General features: G+C 46.1%; 1 protein-coding gene across 1 annotated transcript in view; it reads left to right on the top strand.

The window, feature by feature from the left end:
• The first annotated feature begins 327 nt into the window (after positions 1–327).
• The window catches only part of Slc22a3 (solute carrier family 22 member 3), an 88,034-nt gene continuing 76,207 nt past the window's right edge, over positions 328–12,154 (top strand). Inside the window, exon 1 of the mRNA XM_021186320.2 lies at positions 328–1,211. Coding sequence (XP_021041979.1) covers positions 798–1,211 — 414 coding nt within the window. The 5' untranslated portion in view covers positions 328–797. The remainder of the gene's footprint in view (positions 1,212–12,154) is intronic.

The following is a 12,154-nucleotide window of genomic DNA, read 5'->3' as shown; positions in this document are numbered from 1 at the left end:
TTTAGTATCCGCATGTAGAGCGCACTATCACAGGTCGCTCTGCAGCCTGGCAGCTGATTGGGAACCGGCTGTGCCAAACGACAGAGACCACACATGCTATAGGCTCTGTAGATTTTTGAGGGGCAAGGAAGACACTATGATGATGAATTCAAACCAACTAAGCACCGCTGTTTTCCGGAGAGAGTCGGGATGCGGGGATATGCAAAGGACTTTGACTTGACTTCTCCTTTTGAACTTTGGGACTAAGCAAATCTTTTAGCCCTGTGGGCTGTCGCTCTGTCCAATTGTAACAGTCTGTCTCTGCTATTTCGCCATCATCCCACCCAGAGCTGGAGGAATGTGATGACGCAGGTGCAGGTGCAGGTGCAGGTATGAAACTCTGTTCCTGGAGCTGGCTGACTGTCACTTTGCGAGCACAGTGGCTTGGGCCCCTGCAGCCTAAGAGCACTGGAGCCTATTCCTAGAGTCTTCAGAGTCCTGAGTCCAGCGAGTCTGGGTGATCCTGGAAGTCAGTGAACTTGGGGTGTCCCTTTGGGGCAGGCTACAGGTCCGGGCCCTTGGTGCACAGTGACACTACTGTGAAACCACCCCAATCCGCTCTCCGGGTTTACTCCGGTCCCGGGCGCGCACGGGCAGGAGGCCGGGAGCTTGGAACAGGAGGAGCAGCCCGAGGCGGGCTGCCAGGGCGAGCAAGCGAGCGAGGCGGGGGCGGCGGGTGCAGAGCTGCGGGCGGCGGCGCCCGCGGGTCACTCTCAGGCCGGGCAGCAGCGACAGGGCGCAGGGTGGCAGGGCGCACCATGCCCACGTTCGACCAGGCACTGAGGAAGGCGGGCGAGTTCGGGCGCTTCCAGCGGCGCGTGTTCCTGCTGCTGTGCCTGACGGGTGTCACCTTCGCCTTCCTCTTCGTCGGTGTGGTCTTCCTGGGCAGCCAGCCCGACTACTATTGGTGTCGCGGGCCGCGCGCCACCGCTCTGGCCGAGCGCTGCGCCTGGAGCCCCGAGGAGGAGTGGAACCTCACCACACCGGAGCTCCACGTCCCAGCTGAGCGCCGCGGCCAAGGCCACTGCCACCGCTACCTGCTGGAAGCCACTAATACCAGCTCAGAGCTCAGCTGCGACCCACTCACTGCCTTCCCCAACCGCTCCGCGCCTCTGGTGCCCTGCAGCGGTGACTGGCGCTATGTGGAGACCCACTCTACCATCGTCAGCCAGGTAAGCCTGACTCTGTGCACCATCTCCTGTCATACAGCCAGTGTTAAGAAGGTAGTCTCCAGACTAGGTCCCTGGAGTCTTCATGACTTGGAGACCCCACCACCTTTGGGGACCATGCTTGCAAGTGCTGCCTTGCAAATCCTGGGAAAGCCTTTATTTATGACCCTGTCATAGGAGGAACGGGCTAAGAGATGATCTGGCCTTAGGTAAAAAGGAAAACTTTCCTAGAAGCCAACTTGGAGAAGCTTCGTATGCACCTGCCTCCACGGTTGTCACTGAGATATGTTGGCACAGTGATTGGAGATTATGGCTGGGGAGTTCTCTGCCTTCGGGTGGGTGGGGTTCGACTACATTGGCATGCCTGGGTTGGCTTTTCTCCAGGGAGCACAGGAGAGGGGGTTATCGACTTCGGATTCTTGAAGACAGTGCAACTTCTTTCCAGTGTCCAAATGGTTATCTGACATGTAGGGGACAAAGGTCGAGGCTCTCCCGGGCAATAATTTTGGTAAAACTGCTTTGGGGACAAAGAGCAGCAATTTAAGAGAAGTCAGGAAAGCTGGAATAATATTGGACAACAGTTTATGTTTTTTCCTGCTAGTAAATTATAGGACGGCAGCAGGAGGGGGCATCTTTCCCCATTTACTGTGGTGGCTGCTGGAGCCCGGGGGTTGGGGGGGGGGAAGAGAAGAGGAGAGGGCCAATCCCTGTGCTCTTGGGGGATCTCCCTCACTCAGACCCTAACTGATTCTGCATCCTTCCACTCTGTGAGTGGTGAGGCTGTGAGCTTTCACTTTTTAAGTCAGTTCAGAAACTGCTTCAGAGGCATCTGGTCCACAGAGGAACCGCTTGGCTGAGTTTTACCTATCGTCATAGCTCTACTTAACCTTTGTAAGATGACTGAGTGTACTCAGGTAAATGGAGAAAGAAACACGTTTGTCTCTAACTCAGTCCTTGTCCAAAACACCTGTTTAGATAACAAGGGAAACGTGTTATCAGGAGCAGAAACGCCCCTTCTGTAAGGACACAGCTCCATGAAGCTGTTCTTTCTAGTAAGGCTGTATGTGGGCGTGGTAGCCTACTCAGTGAAATCCCAAAGTCCTTGTCTCAAAAATCAAGACATTGTCCCCTGACCTCCACATACACACATATGTGTGAACACATCAGAATATATGTGCACCCTCATCCAATGTGCATGCATGCATGGGTGCATGCATATACTATATTAAAAAGTGAACATTAAAAAATAACTTTCAAAAACAAAATGCACACCCACCCTAGAAAGGTTGGCATGACTGAAGGTGATCTTTGGGTATCCAAGAAGAGGATCATAGATATCTGTGAGCAAATAGTCTGGCAGGTGCTTCAGGAATATGCTGGAGTTCCAGGGCCGATAGGACGTTGTCAGAGTAACCACTCTCAAACACGGTACAGAGTGGCGGGAAGTCAGGAGATGGTCCTGACAGGGTCTCTAGGGAGCTATTTGGCTTCTGTCTATCATGTAACTTTCTCATCCTGTGCGTACCATTGTTGTCATTAGCAGGGGACAGACAGCTCGGTGTGCACAGAACAATGACCAGCCATCTTCAGGGGGCAAACAGAAGTGTGACTTAGGATGCCCCCCTTAAAGCTGCTGCTGAGGTTTTGAAACCTCCTGGAAAGATTTCCTTTCCAAACCCCAAATAATTTTAACTTCCCGTGGCACATCATTCACGTGTGTTGCTCTCAGGTGGAAACTCTCCATGTGTTCTGGAAGCCCCACCCACCACCCAAAGTAACTCAGAATCTCACAGGAACCTCACAGGGTACCAAGTGAAGTGCTTTCTTTGATTTTTGAATATGAACAAAATCAGTGTTGTTATTTTAAATACTGTCAAAGTAATGAAACAAAACCCTTAGCTCCTGCTTTAGCTAGTGTTATAAACAGAGTATATTTATATACAAAGGCCACACATTGATATACAAAGGCTATACATGTGAGAAGCTGGAGGTAGAAGTCTACAGGCTGCCTATGATACTTTGTTCTTAAACCAAAGCAAGGGGGTGGGTATGATTGTCCTTTGTAGAAGGAAGAGCTGAGACTGGTGATATTAGGGGACCCTGCTAGGGTCCCATCTTGTCACGAAGGTTGCCATGGTCAACCTTAGTTCTGTGTCACTATGATGGTCCTCTAGTCAACACATCCTTTGTTTCACTTGTGGCATCTGAAACACAACAAAGCCAGGCTGGCTGCTAGGGAAACTGTGACTTCATTTGGTGCGACAGATCCTTATCCTGATGTGAACACGGAGTGTAGGTCACTTGGAACTTATCCACCCTTGTGACACCTTCAGAGCAACTAGAAGGAATTCCAGGGAGTTGAGTTGGAAGCTGACTGTCAATTGTAGGCCTGTTCCAAGCCACCTCCCCTACGCTAGGGGATTTTCTACCTATGTTGAACCCTGCCAATGTAGACCTCTCTGCCTGGGTTTCAACCTCATCTCCTTATTAGACACTGGGCAGAATCAAACCTGACAGAGTGCAGACATTGAGTCAGGGCCCTTACCCACTGGATGCTTTAGCTTTAAGATTGATGGAGGGATTTTTTGAATCCTTGCTAGCATCAAGAAGGAACAAGACCATCTCTCTACTTCAGGGTGCTTCTACACACAAACCAAAGGCTTCTCCATCACTTTTCTTCTAAAATAAAAGGAAGGTCAGTGTGAGGGATGTGGGCGATCTGTTGAAGAGAGTGCTGACTGCTCTGTTCTTAGGCTGCCTCCTCTTCCTCCAAGTGCCTGCTGTGATTCCTGTATACTTGTCTTAGGATACAGGCCAACTAGGTAGAGCGCTCCTACCTACACCCCACAGTGCCCGCCTAACACTGCCTCCCTAAGGGTTTGCTGCACATATCATTGAGTTTTTGTATGTGCTGGAGTTCTCCAAGCCACAGTTCTGGCCTAGGCAGTGCCTCTAATTTACAATGGGCACTTTAGAAAGAAGTACGGGGACTGGAGAGATGACTGGTGCTTAGGAGCACTGCTGTTCTTCCAGAGCAAGTTCAAGTCTCAGTACCACATGGCTGCTGGAACAAGCTGTAACTCCAGTTCAAGGGGATCCAAACCCCTCTTCTCACCTCTGTGGGTACCCGGCATGCATGTGATGGTATATATATACATTTAGATTTTCTTTTTTTTTAATTTATTTTTTATTAGGTATTTTCCTCGTTTACATTTTCAATGCTATCCCAAAAGTCCCCCATACCCACCCCACCCCCAATCCCCTACCCATCCACTCCCCCTTTTTGGCCCTGGGGTTCCCCTGTACTGGGGCATATAAAGTTTGCAAGTCCAATGGGCCTCTCTTTGCAGTGATGGCTGACTAGGCCATCTTTTGATACATATGCAGCTAGAGACAAGAGCTCCGGGTTACTGGTTAGTTCATATTATTGTTCCACCTATAGGGTTGCAGTTCCCTTTAGCTCCTTGGGTAATTTCTCTAGCTCCTCCATTGGGGGTCGTGTGATCCATCCAATAGCTGACTGTGATCATCCACTTCTGTATTTGCTAGGCCCCGGCATAGTCTCACAAGAGACAGTTATATCTGGGTCCTTTCAGCAAAATCTTGCTAGTGTATGCAATGGTGTCAGCGTTTGGAAGCTGATTATGGGATGGATCCCTGCATATGGCAATCACTAGATGGTCCATCCTTTCGTCACAGCTCCAAATTTTGTCTCTGTAACTCCTTCCATGGGTGTTTTGTTCCCATTTCTAAGAAGGGGCAAAGTGTCCACACTTTGGTCTTCATTCTTCTTGAATTTCATGCGTTTAGCAAATTGTATCTTATATCTTGGGTATCCTAAGTTTCTGGGCTAATATCCACTTATCAGTGAGTACATATTGTGCGAGTTCCTTTGTGATTGGGTTACCTCACTCAGGATGATGCCCTCCAGGTCCATCCATTTGCCTAGGAATTTCATAAATTCATTTTTTTAATAGCTGAGTAGTACTACATTGTGTAAATGTACCACATTTTCTGTATCCATTCCTCTGTTGAGGGGCATCTGGGTTCTTTCCAGCTTCTGGATATTATAAATAAGGCTGCTATGAACATAGTGGAGCATGTGTCCTTCTTACCGGTTGGGACATCTTCTGGATATATGCCCAGGAGAGGTATTGCGGGATCCTCTGGTATTACTATGTCCAATTTTCTGAGGAACCGCCAGACTGATTTCCAGAGTGGTTGTACAAGCTTGCAATCCCACCAACAATGGAGGAGTGTTCCTCTTTCTCCACATCCTCGCCAGCATCTGCTGTCACCTGAATTTTTGATCTTAGCCATTCTGACTGGAGTGAAGTGGTCTTACTGTATCATCTCAATGTGTGAGGTCATTAGCACCGTCCCTCTTTTTCTTTTCAGAATTAACTTGATCATTGGTGTATGTATCTTGATCATCTGCTGCATTATTTCTGTAAATACTCAATTATGGTATCGTCTCCCCTCCACTGTATCACTGTCTCCTCTTTACTGTGTGTCGATGGGTTTTTCCCAGTGTAAGATGGATGCCTAAGGGGAGGGGAAGGAAGAACCCTGGAGTCGTACCCATAGGTACAGTGACTTCAGAGCCTCTGATGTCGCTGTAGCAACCAAATAAATGAGACCAGCCTGTCATCTGGATGCTGTGTTTGAACACAGGGCATCTTCTGTATTGATTCTTCACATACCTAAGTTGCTGGAGGCTTGTAGAGGGAGGAAGTACAAAGTCTGTTCTCTCAACCTGTGATTCCCACACATGAGAATATAGGGTGCTCCTGGTCCAAGACGATAAGACCACAGAAGAGAATGAAAGAAAGAGAAATTAGAACGTCCAGAAAGGCTATTATCCGTGCCTCTATGACATTGCCCCTGAGCTCCTATCAGCCCTCTCTGCTGGGGGGAAGAGCTGCACCCCTGCCTTCCTTCTTCGCTGTGACCTGTGCCCTTTCCTCTGCTCATCCTCCCGCAAGTCTCTGATAAACACTAGCTCTCCTCTGCAGCCTGTGACCTGCTCCCCCGGTCCTTCGGTCCTTCGGAGGACTCCAGGCTTCTACTCCTGCCTGCTGTTCTCATCTATAGTGCTGCTTCTTGCTCCTCCTCATCCACTCTCCCTGCTCCAACCACCACATCTGCCCTTTAATATTAACATAAGATGTGTATGTTAATTGTTATTCCATTCTTAGTGTTTCAAATTCTCATTGTTATTCCATCTTTGACTCATACTTTATTCTTAGAGGCTTATTATTAAACTAATTTAAGCCGACTTTTAAAATTTTTGCATTCTTTTTCATTGTGGTTTGGTCAGAGAATGTGATTTGTAGGTTTGTGTGGTGCTGATTTTTTTCTTTTATTAACTTTGCTCTGTAGACCTGTCAGAAGTCAGATGTTGTAACTGTTTTCATTCTTGGGAAGAATGTTAGGTCTGTAGCTCTAGTGGGGGAGTAAGGTTTTACAGACATTGAACAACTGAAGCCAGCTAGTTCTTCTGTCAAAAATCCCATAATTGAGTTAACTTTTTGTATAAATGATGACCAGTAATTACAAAACCTTTTTATTTTGCAGGAGTCTTTCAGTTTCTAGACTCAAGTTTTTTTTTTTAATATTTTTTATTACGTATTTTCCTCAATTACATTTCCAATGCTATCCCAAAAGTCCCCCATACCCTCCCCCCCCCACTCCCCTACCCCCCCAACTCCCACTTTTTGGTCCTGGCGTTCCCCTGTACTGAGGCATATAAAGTTTGCATGTCCAATGGGCCTCTCTTTCCAGTGATAGTCGACTAGGCCATCTTCTGATACATATGCAGCTAGAGACATGAGCTCCAGGGTACTGGTTAGTTCATAATGTTGTTCCACCTATAGGGTTGCAGTTCCCTTTAGCTCCTTGGGAACTTTCTCTAGCTCCTCCATTGGGAGCCCTGTGATCGATCCAATAGCTGACTGTGAGCATCCACTTATGTGTTTGCTAGGCCCCGGCATAGTCTCACAAGAGACAGGTATATCTGGGTCCTTTCAGCAAACTCTTGTATGCAATGGTGTCATCGTTTGGAGGCTGATTATGGGATGGATCCCTGGATATGGCAGTCTCTAGATGGTCCATCCTTTTGTCTCAGCTCCAAACTTTGTCTCTGTAACTCCTTCCATGGGTGATTGTTCCCAATTCTAAGAAGGGGCAAAGTGTCCACACTTTGGTCTTCGTTCTTCTTCAGTTTCATGTGTTTTGCAAATTGTATCTTATATCTAGACTCAAGATTTTTATACAAGATATAATTGTACTCAGTAGGTGTGCATGGACATTTAGAGTTTAAAAAGTCCTCATAGTGAATTAATGCTTTTAAACCTGATCTAAGGTCCAGGATATGTTCTATCTTAATATTATCTGCTAGCTAATAATGGCTATTAATACAGCCATTCCAGCTTTCCTTTGATCAATATTTAATCTATAATTAATTTTTTGTCACCTTGAATTTAAAATTTCCTGTATTCCAATAGTTCTGTGGGGCTCATAAAATGTATACAAGATGATTTTGCTTTTGTTGAATAGCTTTAGTGTCCATGTGTTAGCTTTCTGTTTCTGTCACAAAATACCAGAGACAAGCAACTTACAAAGAGAAAAGGTATGTTTTGACCCATGGTTTCAGAGGATCCAGCCCTTGGTCACTTGACCACATCCCTTAAGACAGCTCATCATGGCAACAGTCTGTGCATGTCTACCACCTTGTGGGGGTCTGGTAGCAGTGTGGACAGTACGCTAATGTTGCCTCCAAGGGTACTTTCTTGTATTAAGCTCCCCCCTCATTAAGTTTCCGGTGTGGCCCAGTAGAACCCTGGGATGTCGAGGTCGATGCATCCAAGGTCCAAACCTTAGTATTCCTTGAGTCGTGCGGCACCTGGTCACTTTGAATGTGTTGTGGTAGTGGGTGGATTTGGGCTCACTAGACCCTTTTCTCCCCCGCCCCTTAATGTAGGCTTTTCTGTGTTTTTCCTTCTGTGAAAGAAAATTAGACAGACTTAGTTTTCCTACTCCATTTTGCTCCTTCTTTTATTCATTGGGAATTTGGCTCCTTTATTTCAACTTTTCTAGTGATTGCTCCTGGAAATGTCACCAAGCTCATTTAACAGAGCCTAATTGTAATGCAGGGGACCCTCCTTTAAAAAGATTATTTATGTGTGTGTGTGTGTGTGTGTGTGTACCAGTGTGAGTTTAGGTGTGCCGCTTGCATGCAGATCAGTAGAGAGTATTAGATTCCCTAGAACCCAAGCTGTACACTGCTATATATGGGTGCGGTAAGAGATCCCTGGTCCTTTGCAAGAGAAGCAAGTGCTATTAACCACTGAAGCATTTCTCTAGCCCCCTGGGTCTTCTCTTAGACAATCTAGGACGTAGAAAACTTCAGTATAACCACAGCTCCACCATTCTATAGAGTATGATTAACCAAAATCCTATGTCTGTCATTATATTATTAATTCATAGTTCTTATGTTACAGTTCATAACAACAGTACCAACAAAAATGTTTTTATGGTTGGGGGTCACCACAAGGTAAGGACCTGTATTAAAGGGTTGCAGCATTAGTAAGGTTGAGTGTAGTAAGAATTTGGAATTTTGATTTCTTCAAAAACCACAGAAATATTATAAGAATGTGTTTTCCTTTTAATCCCAGGTGTGGGACGTGGGACTGCTTTGCGTTGTTGTTCACAGCAGCTGACTGTGATTTGCCTCATGCTTTAGTCGGGGCATGATTTTCCCAGGTGCAGATAGTTTCTGTTATTGTTCGACATTTGGAATTCTGGGAACTTTTCAGGGGTATATAAAAATGCTAGGATCCTGAGAGGCAGGGCTGGTTGTTAGTGGTCATTCAGAGGGGGACTGGTTGTGATTTGTTAGTAGTTGTGCTCAAAGAAGAAACAAGAAGAAAAGAAATTAGATTCAGGGATCTCTTTCCTTTCCTCTCTCTCCTCTGTCCTTTTTACTTTCTTGTCTAGTGTTAGGGGGTTGAAGGGATAGAAGAGGGGTGGAGAAGGGTGGAAGAAGGAAGAACCCACAAATTAGCAAAGACCAGCTCCTGTTTAGATCCATGGCTTTAGAGTATATTTATAGGTAATAAATGTGTTTTGGTTTTGCTTATATTTATAAATCTTAATTCCATCATTAGTCTTGAAAGTCAGCTTTACCAGTGAGTGGTTCCCTGTTATCAGCTGTCTTTCTTCTGTCCTTTTGCCACTGAAGTCCTAGGCCAAAGGGCCACCTCGATGGGTTCCAATATGTCAGGTCCAGCCACTTGTGCTGAAGAAAGCAAACAAAAGCAAGGGTGGTCTAATGATGACGCACACAGGTAGCAATGCCACAGTGGGACACATTACCCTGTATGATAACCACAAAAGTTAATAAGAAGGAAGAAAAATTAATGGTAAAATAACTTGAAAAGGGTATTCCAGCTGGTTGTCAGCATCCTGGCATGCACTATCAGGTTAAGCAGAGAGAGTCTGGAGGAGGGTGAGAGGGTGGCAGCTGCGCAGTCTCCACCAGACTCTGATTAGCTGAAGCTGGGCATTCTGTACCAGACTTTGTTGCTCATATCTGGTGCCTGTTCCTTGGAGAGGTCCTATTGTTTGATGATACAAACCAGTTCCTATGAGATGCTGCTCCTGCTTGGGGGTGATCTCATCAAGGGGTGATCTATCTGTGAGGCTTCTACAGCCCAAGGTGACTACAGGTTAGGACAGTGGAGATTTTGGGGTCATCTTTTCAGGCTTCTGGAACAGAATATTATAAGTGCTGATATTGAAATACCTTAGTCTTGCCTTCATGCCATCAACCTTGAGGAGCCGAGATAGGTTCTGGACATCGTGTTTGTAAACTCGTGCACATTGAGGGATTAAGATGACTTCGTAGACTTAAACAGGTAAATGAACCAAAGTGGAAGAACTGGATACAAAGAATGCAGTCGGGAGCACAGGTATCCATCCTGCTTTCCTGTACCTAGAGGGTCCAGGAGATGATGCAGTGTTCTTTAGAAAAGGCCATTGCTTAGTCCTCGCTCTTCTTTGAAGAATATGGACCTGTCACACAGCTTCCATTTTGCTCTGGGGAAGGAAGTCTGTTTTCACTCTGGCTGTCCTGGTGTGGTCAATCCTGTTTTCTCCCAGGGAGAGTTCTCTAAAACACAGTAGACATGCATCAAGTACTCAATAAATGTTTCTTGAATGAACGCATGCATTTTCCCTGCATTCGGCCCTTACATCACTTCTGATGCTCAGCCGTTTCCTCCTCTGTGTGGCCTTTCCATCCTTTAGCCTTTCCTGTTGAGATCCTACTGAGATGTAAGTTGGACTTGCTTTTTCTTTCCTTCATGGCTTCCTCTCATATCATTCATTTCTGAATCTATAGGTACAATTTGGGTCCCACTATCCATTCAACGGAGTCAAAACTTCTGCTTAACCCATCCATTGAACTTTTTTATTTTAATGTTTTTGGTTTGTTTGTTTGTTTGTTTTTTAATCTGAGATGTTTGTACTGTTTGAGTATAGCTGATCATTCGTGGGTGGCCCTTCTTCTTGCTTTCTTTCTATTTTATCAATCTTTTTAATTCATTTTCATTTATTTCATTTCAAATAAAACTGCTTTTATTTCATGTGTGGCAACTACCTGATATCCTTGGTGTTCCAACTTTTGTTTGTAGCTTAGTGTGTGTTCGATGATTGCTCTTGGTCCTCTCTGTGGCCACTTGGTTCCTTTCATGCAGGATTTCTCCTCACCCCTTTGGAAGCTTGGCATAGCAGTGGCCTGGAACTCAGCCTCCATTCTAGACAGTCTGACTAGACAGACTGGCTAGACAGTCTGGAGAATGACGGGCTATTATCTGTCTTTATTAGAAGTATGAACTTTCTTTTTACTTCCTGAAACACTTCAGCATGAGTCCATTATAGTAACTATTTCTTTCAGCCAATGACCAATGTGTTTTAGTAGTATATTTTTTAATGGAGTAAAATCAGGACTCTAATGAATGGAGCCACCCCATACAGTGTCTGCTCTGCAGTCTAGGTGGGAAGACCAAACAGATGCAGCATCCAGTGATACGTGGGACCCAGCACAATCAGGAAAGTGTTTGCAACAGGAGCTCCATTGTGGGATGTGTGAGAATCCTTCCTGCTTCCGCTGACAGCTGGCACTCTGGATTATCCACAGCGGCGCCACTGCGATTATTTACATTCAGTGCACGCTAGGCACCGGGCTAGGCTGGAGATACAAAGATGAAGTCTCCTCCCCACCCCGGGCCTGGCAGGGAGAACTGGACTGAGAGGATAGTGACATGAGTGGGTCATTGCTTCCTCCTCATGAGTTCCAGGTGACCCAGAGCAGAATACATGGTGACCTTGATCTCAGCCTTGGATGACACAGAGGTGTCCACGATGAAAATAACAGTGAATGAATGGGGTGTTTGGTTTTCACCTTTCCTCATCTTTGTCATCCTTTGCTCTGGCTTGAGGGCCCCTGAGCAGGGCTAGCCATGAATTCCTAGGTCCCACCCGTAGAGTCTGGAATCCAAAGACAGGGCTGGGTTTAGAACTCTTCCTTGCTTTCAAGTATCCTAGGCCCATGCAGCTGGTTCATGGACCTCCCAAGGAGACTCGCTCAGTGTTTTTTAAAGAGGAGTGTAATGAGACCCTCGTGACCAGAAGATAAATCAGCAATAGATTCCCTGCAGGCTCTGGGGTAGATGTCCTATCCGTAATCTCCTGGCAGTAGTGCTGGGTCTTATCTGATGAAATGCATTTATTTATTCTGCAAAATCGTTGTAGTCCCCAGAGACGCACAACACACTCGAAGATTATTTGACTTTTGGGGCAAGGCATAGCTGACCCACACTCTGAGACTCTTGACAAAGCTTGCGGAGGGACTTTTGGGCAAAGGTACTGCCACATGCATACCG

Source organism: Mus caroli, unplaced genomic scaffold, assembly GCF_978045245.1.
Source record: "Mus caroli unplaced genomic scaffold, Mus_caroli_1 scaffold_18, whole genome shotgun sequence".
Taxonomy (NCBI): Eukaryota; Metazoa; Chordata; class Mammalia; order Rodentia; family Muridae; genus Mus; species Mus caroli.
Note: the sequence above shows the minus strand (reverse complement) of the source record. Positions and strands in the feature narration are given on the sequence as shown.